This window comes from Pongo abelii, chromosome 9 (assembly GCF_028885655.2).
Source record: "Pongo abelii isolate AG06213 chromosome 9, NHGRI_mPonAbe1-v2.0_pri, whole genome shotgun sequence".
Lineage (NCBI taxonomy): Eukaryota > Metazoa > Chordata > Mammalia > Primates > Hominidae > Pongo > Pongo abelii.
The window spans coordinates 5,973,888-5,990,973 of NC_071994.2; the positions used below are offsets into that span (position 1 = coordinate 5,973,888).

Genomic DNA, 17,086 nt, shown 5'->3' on the forward strand with positions numbered 1-17,086 from the left:
CAGGCCTTGTGTAAGGGCAGTCAAGGGAAACCATGCAGAGGGTTCATCTGGAGGGAGGGCACACCCGCCACACCCAGGCAGGAGTGGTCCAGGCAGAGGAGCCAGCGAGGCCTGTGTGGCTGGAGCAGTGAGTGCTGGGTAGCATGGGGACAGGTGAAAGGGGGGCCAGGGGTGGGCAGCACTTTCTCCACCAGGACAGCCTGGGCCAGGCCACTGCATCAGGGCTCTGGTGTCTCTGCACGGCAGAACCATGGTTTGCTGCGTCTCTGCCCAGTGCCCTCCATCCAGGCATGTGTCTACAGATTGAAGACTAAAGAACCCACATCCACCCAGAGGCCAGTTAGCCCAGCCCACAGCTCTCACGGCACTCTACCATCAAACCTGCCTGGTTCATGAGGGGATATTCAACTCAACAAGCAGGGACGGAGCACCAGAAACATGCCAGGCCCTGTGTCCAGTTCTGAGGCTACAAAGATGAAGGTGATGCGACTCCACCCTCGGGGAGTACATGATCTCACAGATCCAACGTCGAGATGAATGACTGCTATAAGACGGGGTAGGAGCCGTGCCGAGAAACACGCCGAGGAGGCACTGCAGGGGCTCCTGGTGGGCCTGGGGCTTCTGGCTGAGCGTGGAAGGACCGCATCAAGGGGTGGCAGGCGGGAGCACAGAAAGGCATGTGCGGCAAAGGGGTCTTACTTGTGAGAGACTGTGGTGGGGGGCAGCTGCTTGTGATCGCCCGCCAGGATGCACTTTCTCGCCTTCAGCAGGGGGATCCAGCAGCTCGCCTCGAGGGCCTGGGCACACTCGTCAATGACCACCACGTCGAAGTGGCTCTCGGGCAGCAACTTCAGCGGGCCATCGGCAGACGCACCTGGTGGAAACAGGGAGCCGGGAGTCTCCAGGGGCACAGCTGCTTCCCAACAGCCACAGCCACACCGGAGGAGACCCCACCAAGCCGGGGTTTCATCAAGGCTTGCATTACAACTGTGTGGGATAAATCTGTATCTTGTAATAAAAACTTGGCCAAAACATTTTAAAACTCATGGTTCCAGCTCACCTGTGTTTTAAGCAGTGGGTACTCTGGCCACAGGCCCCTCTGACCTTCAATCGGCAAAATTAATCACCCCTTCGGGGCGGTGACCCCAAGCCCAAGGGATGCTGTCTAAGTTCTAAATATTGTAACTCAATTATTTTCTAAATTTAGAACCTAATTCTCCTCTAAGGTGACTTTCTTGGACATACAGAACAATCAACTGCTGGGCACTCACCCAGAAAAAAGCCTCCATGTATTTGGCAACACAAACCCACTGCAGCAGCTTTTCCTTCCTGGGACACGGAGCAGCAGAGTGCAGCGTTCAGGCTGTGAGCAAGACTCGGGCCCCACGCCATCTCCAGCAAACAGCGTGGGGCCTCAGGCGAGCCTCCCACCCCCGAGCCTGTTTCCTCACCCACAAACATGGACAACGCCTGCATGTCATGCGATTGCACCACAAAGGGAGATAACATATATCAAGTGCCCGGCACGAGAAGGCAGGTTTCCACAAATGTGATCAATGTTAGTTCCCACCCTTTCTGCCTTCCATCTGAGTGAATTATGCTAATGATATGTACATAATGCCATGATGAAGACATACTGAGAAATTTCTCAAGATTGACTCTCCAGAGATGGCTAGAAAAAGCACCTACAGAGAAGCCAGAACTTGGCTGAGCTTTGGATAATTAAGAGACATGTTTAGGTCACAGATGTGACTTCACAGTACAGAGAGAAACCAGACTTCATGATGGAGAAGCACTTCCAGGAACTCACTCTAGTTCCCCAACAACCAGGAGGGAACAGAAAGTCCACGAAGGCCACAAGCTGACCTTGTGGGGCTCGGGGGGTGCCTCCTGATTTCCAGCAAGTGCTGTCCTTGAAGCCAGAGAAGGATGTCAGCAAAGAGACTCTCACAAGCTCTGAGAATTCTCTCCTCCACAAAAGCAACAAGACATCGGCAAATGGTCAGAATCAACTTTCTCAGAACTCTAGAAACTCGCTAAAGGCTTACAGCAATCAGGGAAGTATTCATTCCAGAAAAGCATCTGAATCCCCATCAGCACGGGAGCTTGGTGGCACTGAAACCTGCCCTTTTCCCATCCCTATGGCAGCCTTGAAACCCTCAGCCTGAAGTCAGGGTGAAAACCAGCACCTGGCAGCCCCGGGGGGTGCAGAACAGGGTTGGCATTCCTGAAAAGCCCCACTCCAGAAACTGTGCTCATCTCATCTGTCTGGGAATCCTCTGGTAGACCACACTCAAAAGACTTTATCTGAGCTCATGCAATGCAAACAGCCTTTTCCCTGGTGGTGTTTGTCAAAAACAATCAGAGGTAATTGTTGAACATCACAGTTTTCTAAGACAGAGAATAATGGCTGGAGCATATGATAGGATAACCAAAGTTTTAAGCTGGGGAATGAGATATCTTCAGGGAGCTTTGAAAAGCTCCAATATATTCCTGGGAATCTACAAGGCCACACACATGTACAGGGCTCAGGAAAGACCTCAGGAGGCCCTCAGCTCTCACCTGTGGCTCAGCTCAAGGAACTGCACAAACGGGAAGTGAAAGCTGAGAGTCACAAACAGCCTGGCTCTGTGTTGGACGTGTGCCCAAGCACACACACAGAGCCACTCAGCAAAGACTGGGGCATTTATGGCTCCAGGAGTTCAGGGGGATTTCTGTCTAATCACTAGCTGGCCACTAAGTTGTATTAGACTTTAGTGGCCACACAAGACAAAAAATACAGATTTTACAGAATTAGTCCAGAAAAGTCACTAAACAAACAACAAGTGGCAACAACAACAAACCCCAGAGTGGGAAGAGAACCTGACTTCCAGAGTTGCCACATTCTATTATTTAAAATCATCCATTTTCAACAAAAACTACAAGGCACGTAGAGAGTCATGAAAATATGGCTAATATTCAGGGGAAAAAAGCAATCAACAGATACTTGAGGCCAGGAGCGGTGGCTTACACCTGTAATCCCAACACTTTGGGAGGCCAAGGTTGGTAGATCACCTGAGTCAGGAGTTCGAGACCTGCCTGGCCAACGTGGTGACCCCATCTCTACTAAAAATACAAAAATTAGCCAGGCGTGGTGGTGGATGCCTGTAATCCCAGCTACTTGGGAGGCTAAGGCAGGAGAATCACTTGAACCTAGGAGACGGAGGTTGCAGCAGGCCGAGATCATACTATGGCACTCCAGCCTGAGCAACAGAGCGAGACTCCATCTCCAAAAAATTAAATAAATAAATAAATAAACTGGATACTAGAGAAAGCCCAGATGCTGATCTTACTAGACAAAGACTTGAAATATCAGCGATCCTACATATGTTCAAACAGCAAAATAGAAACAAGTCTAAAGAAATAAAGTATGAGAATAATGTCTCACCAAATAAGAGAATATCAATAAAGAGACAGGAATAATTTTTTAAAAAGTACCACACAGAGGCCGGCATGGTGGTTCACACCTGTAATCCCAGCACTTTGGGAGGCTAAGGCAGGCAGATCATGAGGTCAAGAGATAGAGACCATCCTGGCCAACATGGTAAAACCCCGTCTCTACTAAAAATACAAAAATTAGCTGGGCGCGGTGGCACACGCCTGTAGACCCAGCTACTCGGGAGGCTGAGGCAGGAGAACTGCTTGAACCTGGGCGGCAGAGGTTGCAGTGGACCGAGATCACACCACTGCACTCCAGTCTGGTGACAGAGCGAGACTCCGTCTAAAAAAACAAAAAAAAAAAAAAGAGAAAAAAGCACCACACAGAAATTCTGGAGTTGAAAAGTACAATAACTGAAATTCACTAGAAGGATTCAACAGGAGAGAATGATCAGCAAACTTGAAGAGAGGTCCATTGAGAAGATCCAGCCTAACGATCAGAAAGAAAAAAATGGAGGAAAACGAACAGAGCTTCAGAGATCTGTGGGGCATTATCAAGTGAATCAACTGATTCATAATGGGAGTTGTAGACAGAGAGGAGAGTAGAATAAGGGCAGAAAGAATACCTGAAAAAATAATGGCTGAAAACGCCCCAAATTTGATGAAAAATGTGAATCTAAACATCCAAGAAGCTCCACAAACTCCATGTAATTTACTCACAGAGATCCACACCTAACACATGATAATCACACACTCAAAAGACAAAAGACGACACTTGAAAGCAGCAATAGAGTAGCAATTTGTCACATATAAGGAGCCCTCAATGAGATCAATAGCTGCTTTCCCATCAGAAACTATGCAGGCAGTGGAATGACACGTTCAAAGGGCTGAAAGACTGTCAACCAAGAATTCTATACCCAGCAAGACTATCCTTCAAAAATGAAGGAGAAACTAAGACATGTCCAGATAAAGATGAGCTTAGAGAATCTGTTACAGCAAACCTGCCCTTCAAGAAATACCAAAGGGAGTCCTTTGGAGAGAGTAACTCAAATCTACATGAAGAAATAAAGGCAACTACATGGGTAGATATAAAAGACCCCATAAATGTATTTTCTGCTTGTGACTCTTTTTTCTCCTGTCTGATTTAAAACACAACTGGATAAAGCAATAACTATAAAGCCAATTAGAATCTAGCCAGGTGTGGTGGCTCACTCCTGTAATCCTAGCACTTTGGGAGGCCAAGGTGGGCAGACCATTTGAGGTCAGAAGTTCGAGAGCAGCCTGGCCAACATGGTGAAATCCAGTCTCTACAAAAAATACAAAAAAAATTAGCTGGGCATGGTGGCATGCGCCTGCAATCCCAGCTACTCAGGAGGCTGAGGCACAAGAATCACTTGAACCCGGGAGGAGGAGGCTGCAGTGAACCAAGATTGTGCCACTGCACTCCAGCCTGGGCAACAGAGCGAGACGCTGTCTCAAAAAAAAAAAAAAAAAAAAGAACCTGGACTCGGTTCCTTAGAGCAGCCCACCAGCTGAGAGGTTGTGGCAAACAGACTCTAAGGCAGGGATGTGCAATCTTTTGGCTTCCCAGGGCCATATTAAAAGAAGAATTGTCTTGGGCCACACATAAAATATGCTAACATTAACAATAGCTGATGAGCTTAAAAAAAAAATCACACAGACAAAAATCTCATAATGTTTTAAGGAAGTTTATAAATTTGCGTTGGGCCACATTCAAAGTATCCTGGGCTGCATGCGGCCTGCAGGCCTTCGGTTAGACAAGCTTGCTTTAAGGTATGCCCCAGGATCCTGGCCACTGGTATTCACATCTTGCATAATCCCTTCCCCTCAAGTGTGGGTGGGGCCTGAGACTTGCTTCTAATCCACAGAACAGGGCAAAGGTGATGAGATGTGACACCCTTGATAACATTACATAAGACGATAACCCATTGTGCTAGGAGACTGTGTCTCTTGCTGGCTTTTAGGAAGCAAGCAGCCATGTTGGCAAGGCCTACGGGGCAGGCAGCTAAAAGCGGCCTCCAGCCAACACCCAGCAAGAACCCACAGGGAACTGAATGCTGCCAACAACCACGTGAGCCTGAAGGCAGATCCTTTCCAGGCAAGTTTCAGATGAGACTGCAGCCCCCACTGACACCTCAGTCACAGCCTTGTGAGATCCTGAGCACAGCACCTTGTTCAGCCGGGCCTGGGCTCTCTGCCCAGATAAACTGTAGAATAATAAACATGGGTTGTTTTCAGCTGCTACCTTTGTGGTACTATTATCACACAGGAACAACCCAGAGGTCTCACAAACACATTCCTAAACCCCAAAAGGGTGGCTGACAAGATTCCCACGACAGTCACAAGGTACACAGCTCTGTAACGGGAGTGCTCTCTCCTGGCTACAAGAGAGAATGTGTGTCCTCCACCTCTGCCCAAGATGGAATAGCAGGGCTGCATTTGCTCTCCCATCTCAAATAACAACCCCCCCGGCCAGTTATTTAAATTTTTTTTAAATAACTGAAACCACACTCTTCAAGACACTAGTCAACAGGTAACAAAGAAGAGTAACCCCTGAATAACGAGAGACAAAGGAGGTGAGCCCTGGGGTTACCCCAGCTTTCTGCCTTGGGAGTTTCCAGGAGAGAGTACAGAGAAGGGGCAGCCAGGTAGAACCTAGAAGGCTCCCTGAGTTGAGGAGACAAGGCTGAGAATCTGTGGCAACCAATGCAGGCAGAGTTTCCAGGACAAAATGCCAAAGAGACTGCTACACAGAGAGAGAAAAAACCCCAGGGATCTGCTGCGAGAGTCCCTTGGGTATCGTGATTAGCACATGCTTACAAGAAAACTACTCCAGGCCTGGGAAAAATACCACCCAAAACAATGAGAGAAAAGTGCCCATTGCTCACACAAGGCCGGGAACAGCACCCAATCCCACCAGTCAAACTCAAAAATCTCATGATGCAGGGTGCATTGGGTAGAAAGCTCAAAGGGTCTTACCTCAGTACAGGGGAATATTAACCCTGGACTAAGCACTGATCCAGACCCTAACACATCTCAAAAGTAAGACTCAAAAGGATTAAACTGTTTACAAGTAACTTTACTGCTTCCCAAAATCAAGCACAAGAATATTATAGGAGACTATGCATGGTGGCTCACACCAATCCCAGCACTTTGGGAGGCCGAGGCAGGCAGATCGCTTGAGGTCAGGAGTTTGAGACCAGCCTGGCCAACATGGTGAAACCTCACCTCTGCTAAAAATACAAAAATTAGCCAGGCATGGTAGCACATGCCTGTAGTCCCAGCTACTCGGGAGACTGAGTCAAGAGAATCACTTGAATCCAGGAGGCAGAGGTTGCAGTGAGCCAAGATCGCACCACTGCACTCCAGCATGGGTGACAGAGTAAGACGCTGTCTCAAAAAACAAAACAAAAAAACAAAAAAAAAAGATTATAGGAATACAAAAATATTCAATATTCAGCATGCAACAACGTAAAATCCTCAATGTCCGGTATCCAAACAAAAACATTAGCAGTCCCGCAAAAAGGTAGGAAAACACAGCCACTTAAGGGGAACAGTTCATCAAAAGAGACCAAAAATGACACAGGTGATAGAAATAATAGTCTAGAACATTCAAAATAGTTACTATAGTTGTATTCCAAATGTTAAAAAAATTAAGAACATCCAAGATATAAAAAGACTCTTATTTCTGGATGTCAGATGAAAGTTACACTGGATGGGACAGATGTTACATTAGGCGTGAAAGAAGGAAATTAGTGAACTCAGCAACAAGCAAGTATAAAGGTTCAGCTGTGCAAGATAAATTCTATAGATCCGCTGCACAACACGATGCCTATAGTTCACAGTATTATATAGTACACTTAAACATTTAAGAGGGTAGCTCTCATGTTGTGTTCTCACCATAATGTTAAAAAACATGAGGCTGGGTGCGGTGGCTCACACCTGTAATCCCACCACTCTGGGAGGCTGAGGCAGGCGGATCACGAGGTCAGGAGTTCGAAAGCAGCCTGGCCAATATGGCGAAACCCCGTCGCTACTAAAAATACAAAAATTAGCCAGGCGTGGTGGCATGCATCTGTACTCCCAGCTATTCTGGAGGCTGAGGCAGAAGAATCGCTTGAACCCAGGAGGCGGAGGTTGCAGTGAGCCAAGATGGCACCACTGCACTCCAGTCTGGGCGACAGAGTGAGACTCTGTCTCAAAAAAAAAAAAAAAAAAAAAAAAACATGAAGCAAACAGCACCAGGGTAAATCATAGTCAAATTGCTTAAAACCAGTGATAAAGAAAGCATCATTTTCTTTCTCTTTTTTTTGAGACGGAGTCTGGCTCTGTCGTCCAGGCTGGAGTACAGTGGTGCAATCTCGGCTCACTGCATTCTCCGCCTCTGGGTTCAAGCGAGTCTCCTGCCTCAGCCACCTGAGCATCTGGGATTACAGGCGCCCACCACCACACCTGGCTAATTTTTTTGTATTTTTAGTACATGTGGGACAGGCTGGTCTCGGACTCCTGACCTCAGGTGATCCACCCACCTTAGCCTCCCAAAGTGCTGAGATTACAGGCATGAGCCACCGCACCCGGCCGAAAAAATCTTAAATGCAGACAGAAGAAAAAAGACACGTTACATACAAAGGAACAAGGATAAGGATGACTGATTTCTCTTCAGAAATACTCAGGCAGATGACAGTGGACAACATCTTTAAAATATTGCAAGGAAAAGTGTTAATCTAGAATTCTCAAGCAGCAAAAATATCTTTCAAAACTGCAGGTGAAACAAGATATTTTCAGACATACAAAAGCTATTGGACTCATCACCGGCTGACCCACACTACAAGAAATGATCACGGATGCCTTTCAGGTGGAAGGAAAATGATGCCACATGGAAATACACGACCTAAACCAAAAGAAAACAAAGCGCCAAAAGTGGTAACTACACGGGCAAATACGAAGACATTTTTCTTATTATTTAAATCTCTTTAAAGATAACTCACCATTAAAACAAGAACAAGTATTGTAAGGCTTAGAATATACGTATAAGAAAAATATATGACAAAAGCATAAATGCTAAGAGGAGAGAAATATCAGCTTGCAATCATAAAGCCCTTATGCTATATGTGAGGTGGCGTATGAACAGACTATGATGAGTTAAAGACTCATACTGTAAGGCCTAAAGTAACCACTAAAAGAATGAAATACAGGTATATAGCTAACAAGCCAACAAAAACAAAAATAGGCCAGGCATGATGGTTCATGCCTATAATCCCAGCACTAAGGCAGCCAAGGTGGGAGGATCCCCTGAGTCCGGGAGTTCGAGAGCAGCCTGGGCAAAACGGCAAGACCTTGTCTCTATAAATCATCTTTTAAAAATAAATAAATAAATGAAAATAAAATCCTAAGAAATCTTCAATCACGGGGCATAGTGAGAACTTATGTAAAAAAAAAAAAATGTTCAATTAATTAATTAAAAGAAAACAGAAGAGGAGGAAAATATAACAAAGAACAAATGGTAGAAACTGTCAAACTGGATAATAAAGCAAGGCCCAGCTATATGCTACCTACAAAAAAATTCACTTTAGGCCAAAGTGGGAGGATCACTTGAGGCCAAGAGTTTGAGACCAGCCTGGGCAACATTGCAAGACCCCATCTCTAAAAGGAAAAAAGAAAAGAACATTTTTAAAATTAGCCAGGTGTAGTGGCTCATGCCTACAGTACTAGCTACTCGGGAGGCTGGGTGGGAGGATTACTTGAGCCAAAGAGTGCAAGGCTACAGCAAGTTATGATCACACCTCTGCAGTCCGGTCTGAGCAACAGAGCAAGACTCTCTCTTTAAAAAGAAATAAACAGGCCAGGCACAGTGGCTTACACTTGTAATCCTAGCACTTTGGGAGGCAGACGTGGAAGGAATGCTTGAGTCCAGGAGCTCCAGACCAGCCTGGGCAACACAGTGAGATCTTGTCTCTATTAAAAATCAAAAAAATGAGCAGGGTGTGATAGCACGTGTCTGTCGTCCCAGCTACGCGGGAGGCTAAGGTGGGAGAATCACTTCAGCCCAGGAGGTTGAGGCTGCAGGGAGCCGTGATTGCACCACTGCACTCCAGTTAGGGTGACACAGTGAGGCCGTGTCTCAAATATTTTTTAAAAGATCACTTTAAACATAAAGACACAAATAGGTTCTAAGAAAAAGGATAGAAAAAGATAGATCACACTAACACTAGTTGAAAGAAAGCTGGGGGCTGGGTGCAATGGCTCACGCCTGTAATCCCAGCAACTCAGGAGGTCAACGTGGGAGGATTGCTTGAGGCCCCACGTTCACGGTTAAGGCTGGAGTACAGCTTCGACCGTACCACTGTACTCCGGCCGAGGTGACAGATTGGGACTCTGTCTCTTAAAAATAAAAAGAAAGCTGAACAACATGGATGAACCTTGAGGGCATTACACTAAATAAAACAAGCCAGTCACAAGAAGACAAATCCTGCATGGTTCCACTTACTTGAGGTATCTAAAATAATAAAACTCTTAGAAACAGACAGTAGAACGGTGACTGCCAGAACCTGGGGACAGGGAAAAAGGGAATTGCTGTTCAACAGATCCAGAGCTTCAGGTCTGCAAGATGAAAATGTTCTAGAGATCTGCTGTACAACAACATGCACACAATTAATGCTACTGTACTACAGACTTAAAAAGGGTTACGATGGTAAATTTTACATGTTTTTGACCATAATGAAAAGAAAAGCAGCTGAAATGCTGAAATGATTATTTTAATATCAGACAAAGTAGATTTCAAAAAAAGAATATCACCAGGGATAAAGAAGGTCATTTCATAATGATAAATTTGTTAATTAATCAAGAAAACATAGCCCCAAATTTATGACCCCAATAAAAGAGTTTCCAAAGATATGAAGCAAAAACCAATAGAACTGCAGGGAAAAACAGACATGTCCAGTTATATTCAGAGATTTCAACATCCCTCTCTCAATACAGCAGACTTGAACCACATCATCAACCATCATGATCTGACTACTTACAGAACACTCAATAAAATCAGAACACACATTCTACCAAGTGTGCACAGAACACTCACAAAGACAGAGACCAGATTCTGGACCATAAAGTAAGTCTCGATGAACTATCCAAGTCATGAGAGTATGTCCTCTGACCACATGGAACTAAATTAGAAATCAACAACAGAAAGTAAGCCAGGTGCAGTGGCACATGCCAGGAGCCCGAGCTCCTCAGGAGGCTGAGCTGGGAGAATCACTTGAGCCCAGGAGTTTGAGTCCAGCCTGGGCAACATAGTGAGATCCCATATGGGGATGGGGACGGGGACAGGGACGAGGAGAGGAGAGAAGAGAGGAGAGGAGAGGAGCAACACAGTGAGATCCCACACGGGACGGGGATGGGGAGGGGAGGGGAGGGGAGAGGAGAGATCAACAACAGAAAGATATCTGGACATTTCCCAAGTATTTGGAAACTATATAACACTTCTAAAAAACCAAAAGGCAAACGAGATAGCATTTTGATATAAATGAAATATAACATATCAGAATTTGTGGGATGCCACAAAAGCAGTACTTCGGGAGACATTTATGGAGCTAAATGCTCGTATCAGAAAAAAAGAAAGGTCTCAAATCAATGATCTCAGCTTCTACATTAAGAAGCAAGAAAAAGAACAAGACCAAGAAAACAGAAAATGATAAAGACCAATGTGGAGATACATGAAACAGAAAAACAATAGAGAAAAAGCAAAAGCTGGTTCTTTGGGAAGATCAACTGAAACCTCCAGCCAGGCCAGGTGCGGTGGGTCACACCTATAATCCCAGCACTTTAGGAGGCTGAGGCAGGGGGATCCCTCGAGCCCAGGAGTTTGAGACCAGCCTGGGCAACATAGTGAGACCCTGTCTCTTTCTTTGTTTTGCTTTGTTTTTTTGGTTTTGGGGTTTTTATTTTTTTGAGGTGGAGTCTTGCTCTGTCGCCCAGGCTGGAGTGCAGTGGCACGATCTTGGTTTACTGCAACCTTGAAGCCTCCAGGATTCAAGCAATTCTCCCACCTCAGCCTCCCGAGTAGCTGGAATTACAGGTGCATACCACAACTCCTGGCTAATTTTTGTATTTTTAGTAGAGACGGGGTTTCACCATGTTGGCTAGGCAGGTCTCAAACTCCTGACCTCAGGTGATCCACCTGCGTTGGCATCCCAAAGTGCTGGGATTACAGGTGTGAGCCACTGCGCCTGGCAGAGACCCTGTCTCTTAAAAAAAAAAAAATATATATATATATATGTATATATAAAATCTAAATTAAAAAATAAAAAACCTCCAGTCAGAAGAGCAGGAAAAAAAAGAACACACAAACAAATATCAGGAATAATACAGGTTATATCATGACAGATTCTGCAGATAGTAAAAGAAGAATAAGGACATATTAGGAACCACTTCATGCCTCTAAATTCAACAACTTAGATGAAGTGGACAAACTTCTTGAAAGCTACAAGCTCATGAAAGAAGAGACAATCTGAATAGCCCTTTATCTATTGAAGAAGTTGAATTTGTAGTTCAAAACTTCTCTATGAAGAAAATTGCAGGTACAGAGGGCTTCCCTAGTGAACTCTACCCAACTTTTAAGAAAGAAATACCAATTCTAAACAAACTCTTCCAGAAAACAGAAGAGGGAACACACCCCAACTCCTTCTTCCAGGCCACACAGGCAGGATGGAGATGCCCCCTCACCTGTGTTTGTTGCAAGGACCACGTTTGCCGAAGTGAGGCTCTCGAGCATAGCTGCTTCTTCCCTCTCCTTCAGTTCTTTTCTTAACAGCTTAATTTCATTTCGAAAATTACTTTTCTCTCTCTTACCCTGGGTCTTTTTGTTTTTCACCTATAAAGAAAAACAAAGGAGATACACTTACTTCAGTCCAACTTTGTACTTCTTCAACTCTATTTATGAAGTGCTTCTATTTATATCATTTGGTCCAGTTCAATAAGCTCCTTAAAAAACTCTCAGAAATCTTCCTTGAAAGAGACACAGATACACACACGCAACTAAGCACCTTACATCCTCACTTGCCTTGAAGTCACAGGAAAGGACATTTTAAGTCCTAGAAAGAGACCACGTTTTTAACTCAGAGGAGACCAGAAATTGGACCAGCCCTGCCCTGCACACAGGCATTTGATCTTGGGGAAGAAAAAGCGCTTGCCTGCCTCAGGATTTGGGTTGTAGGAGCTTACGAATGGAGAGACTGAGCTTCACATATTATTCTACATTTTTCATGAGATTAAAAAAAAATTTTTCAACCCATAATCAAAACCTCAACTTACTTTAATATCTCAAAAAGATGGAACTGGCCAGGCACGGTGGCTCATGCCTGTAATCCCAGCACTTTGGGAGGCCAAGGCAGGCAGATCACGAGGTCAGGCGACCGAGACCATCCTGGCTAACAGAGTGAAACGCTGTCTCTACTAAAAATACAAAAAATTAGCTGGGCATGGTGTGTGCCTGTAATCCCAGCCACTCGGGAGGCTGAGGCAGGAAAATTGCTTGAACCCAGGAGGCGGAGGTTGCAGTGAGCCGAGATTGTGCCACTGCACTCCAGCCTGGGCGACAGAGCAAGATTCTTTAAAAAAAAAAAAAAAACCAAAAAGATGTAACCTTTCCTTATTTGTGATTTCTGCTTTGGGGGATGGAGTTTTAGCAGGGGTGACAGGAGGTGTTTTACTGCGCATAATTTACAGAGAAAGAAAATCCCCAAAAGCACCAATTTCAACAGGAAATGAAATCACCCACATTTGTGATGAGCAAACATCACGCATATTCCTCCGCCACCTCAGACCTGCGTGACATGCATCTATCCTTCCTCCACCTCCCAGCAGGCGGCCTATCTCCACACTGCCACGAAAGCAGTCTCGACGCCACGGGCCCATAGCAAAGACTGGCTCCCAGCCCCCTCTCTGCTGCCGCCACTCCTCCAAGGTTAGGACACCGAGGGTGCAGGTGCCTACAGTGAGCACACAGGACAAGATGTGAGCACAGACATTAGAGCAAAGACTGGCTCCCAGCACCCTCCCTGCTGCCACCGCTCCTCCGAGGATAGGACACCGAGGGGTGCAAGTGCCGACCGTGAGCACACAGGACAAGATGTTGGCACAGACATTAGAGCAAAGACTGGCTCCCAGCACCAGACCTGCTGCCATCAATCCTCCGGGGCTAAGACACCGAGGGGTGTAGGTGCCGACAGTGAGCACACAGGACAAGAAGTGAGCACAGACATTAGAGCAAAGACTGGCTCCAGCACCCTCCCTGCTGCCATCACTCCTCTGAGGCTAAGACACCGAGGAGTACCAGTGCCGACAGTGAGCAGACAGGACGGGACGTGAGCACAGACACTACAACGAAGTGTACACGGGAGAACCAAAGAGCTCAAAAGTGTCGGAGTGTCGGGCTGGGGAGAAAAGGCCCTCTCAAATGCAATGAACCTACCACCGCCCTACTTCTCCAGCTGACTGGTGTCCTCTTTCACAAGGAGAAGGTGGAATAGACAGAAAGCTCTAGGAGGATGCCAGTTTTTTCAATGTTTATTTTCAGGCTACTTTTCTCCCATTGCCACTACTAGCAAGACAACAGGACCAGACAGAAAGACACCCAGGAAAATGTTTGGTTTTTTTTTGAGACGGAGTCTTGCTCTGTCACCGAGGCTGGAGTGCAGTGGAGTGACCATGGCTCACTGCAACCTCCACCTCCCGGGTTCAAGAGATTCTCCTGACTCAGCCTCCCAAGTAGCTGGGATTACAGGTGCCTGCCACCATGCTCAGCTAATTTTTGTATTTTTAGTAGAGACAGGGTTTCACCATGTGGGCCAGGCTGGTCTCGAACTCCTGACCTCAACTGATCTGCCTACCTCGGCCTCCCAAAGTGCTGGGATTGCAGGTGTGAGCCACTGCATCTGGCCAGAAAATGTTTTCTTTACAATTCCTCACACCTACTAACCAAGTGCTCTGAAGACAGTTGAGACTCTGTTAAATGCTAAGTATATTTCTCTATCAAAAATGGGCAGCCCTGGCTGGGTGCGGCGGCTCACACCTGTAATCCAGCACTTTGGGAGGCTGAGGCGGGCGGATCACTCGAGGTCAGGAGTTCGAGACCAGCCTGGCCCATATGGCAAAACCCCGTCTCTACTAAAAATAAAAAAATTAGCTGGGTGTGGTGACACATGCTGTAGTCCCAGCTACTTGGGAGGGTGAGGCACAAGAATCACTTGAACCCGGGAGGCGGAGGCTGCAGTGAGCCAAGACAGCCCCACTGCACTCCAGCCTGGGTGACAGAGCGAGACTCCATCTCAAAAAAAAAAAAAAAAAACAAAGGCTGGGCATGGTGGCTCATGCCTGTAATCTCAGCACTTTGAGAGGCCAAGGCGGGCAGAGCACCTGAGGTCAGGAGTTCAAGACCAGCGTGACCAATATGATGAAACCCCGTCTCAACTAAAAATAGAAAAATTAGCCAGGCGTGGTGACACGCACCTGTAGTCCCAGCTACTAGGGAGGCTGAGGCAGGAGAATCGCTTGAACCCGGGAGGCGGAGGTTGCAGTGAGCCGAGATTGCGCCATTGCACTCCAGCCTGGGCAATGAGAGCAAAACTCCGTCACAAAAAAAAAAAAAAAAAAAAAAAAAAAAGGGCAGCCCAATTTTTAAAATTATTAAAGGAATCAACAGAAGCAAGAGAAGATCAAGAGGAATGCAGACAGATAAATTTGCTCCTTAAAAAGACTGCAGAAGCCCACACCCCACATGGACACTGGCCATGACACCTACAAAGACCTGGTCGATGTCCTTCCTGATATCTGCAACAATCTGGGCGCTGTCACTCCGCGCTAAAACTGCATCCAGGGAGTGCTGCTGAATGGACTCCAGGAGGCGGGCGGGGTGCCCCAGGCGCAGAATCCGCTGCTTACACAGAGCCAGGCGCTCCACCAGATTGTCCACAGCGATGTTGGAGGGGGCGCAGCACAGAACCTGGGAACCGCAAGTTAGGATCTGGTCATTTACTTTGTAATCAAACCACTGAAGTTGACACTAAAACAACAAAAAGCCTTAAAGGTAGAGAGAAGGACAAGGCATGTGCACACGTGCTCTCAATCAAACCTTGCACTCATTTTCCAAGCCCACGTGTGATCCGATTCTTCCGGTACCCCAAGGCAAGAACCCGGGATACAGAAAGCCCTCTGTCCTTGTGATAAGGAAGGGGATCTAACTGAGCTGGTTAACATAAGCCGCCTATAGACAGCAAACTAAGAGAGCACCCTGTAACACACAGAGCTGTAAACATCCACCCTTAGACACTGCCATGAGGTCGGAGCCCACAGCCTGCCCATCTGTGTGCTCCCCCGCAGGTTTGAGCAGCGGCGCACTGAAGAAGCGAGCCACTCCCCCATCACATGCCCTGCGAGGGGGACAAGGGAACTTCCCATTTCAAATGGACTCAGAGTTGTCTCCCGAACACTGTGGCTCCACTATATTTTTCCTTCTTTTTTTTTTTTTGAGACAAGGTCTTGCTCTATGGCCCAGGCTGGAGTGCAGTGGCAGGAACATGGAGAAACCGGCTCAATAGTCCCACGGACGGTTGTTTTTGGATACAGAGAAATTGACCATCTGCTGTTAAAGGGTCAAACTTCTTTATGTGAGTTCCTTCCTCAGAAAAGGACATTTAGGCCTCTCAGAAAAGTATCAAAGATCTGAAAATCACCAGACCACTACAGGGGCCTCCTTGCCCTCCCTAGTTCCTGTTTTTTACACATTGCTACATTTCTTCCCTGCTATATAAACCCCTAGTTTTAGTCAGGGAGATGGGTTTGAGGATGAGCTCCCATCTCCTCGGCTGCACCATCGGATTATAAAGCCTCTTCCTTAGCAATACTTGTCCTCAGTAACTGGCTTTCTGTGTGGCGAGCAGCAAGACCTAGACCACACTCCTGGTGTTTCGTGACTTCCTGGGCTCAAGCTATCTTCCTGGTTCGGCCTCCCGAGTAGCTGAGACTGCAGGCATGCATCGCCATGCCCAGCTGATTTCTTCCATTTTTTGTAGAGACTGGGTCTTGCTATGTTGCCCAGACTGACCTCAAACTCCTGGTTTCAAGTGATCCTCCCGCCTTGGCCTCCCAAAGTGCTAGGATAACAGACATGAGCCACCGCACCCAGCCACAGCTCCACTATTAAAAGTGAGACGCTGGCCAGGTACAGTGGCTCATGCCTGTAATTCCAGCACTTTGGGAAGCCAAGGTGTGAGGTCAGGAGTTCAAGACCACCCTGGACAACATAGTGAGACCCCATCTCTGGGGGAAAAAAAAAAAAGAGGAGGTGGCAACCAGTAGAGGAGGCAGAGTCTCTACAGGCCCTTAAGCTCAAAACAAACAGCAACTCAGGAAGGAGGCTCAGCCACCCACTCTCTATGCCTGGCATCGCCTCCAACCCCACTGACATGTCCCAAGACACATCTCCACCAAAGTGTGCACACAGGTGTGTCTTGGCTCACTTTTAGTGAATAGTCGGCACCCAATTAAAACCACCAATCTGCTCCCTTCCAATAAGTCATCTTTTCTTACCAGTTTTCAAACATATGCAAAGACACTCACGCATAGGAAAACCGCTGGACGTAATCTTTTAACC

At 46.6% G+C, this 17,086-nt stretch overlaps 1 protein-coding gene across 1 annotated transcript in view; it reads right to left on the bottom strand.

Annotated features, from left to right (window-relative positions):
• Positions 1–17,086, bottom strand: part of IGHMBP2 (immunoglobulin mu DNA binding protein 2) — a 36,849-nt gene that overhangs the window by 10,331 nt on the left and 9,432 nt on the right. Inside the window, exons 6-8 of the mRNA XM_024255296.3 lie at positions 15,236–15,436; positions 12,160–12,307; positions 700–874 (exon numbers count right to left, since the gene is read on the bottom strand). Of these exons, the coding sequence (XP_024111064.3) occupies positions 700–874; positions 12,160–12,307; positions 15,236–15,436 (524 nt within the window). The remainder of the gene's footprint in view (positions 1–699; positions 875–12,159; positions 12,308–15,235; positions 15,437–17,086) is intronic.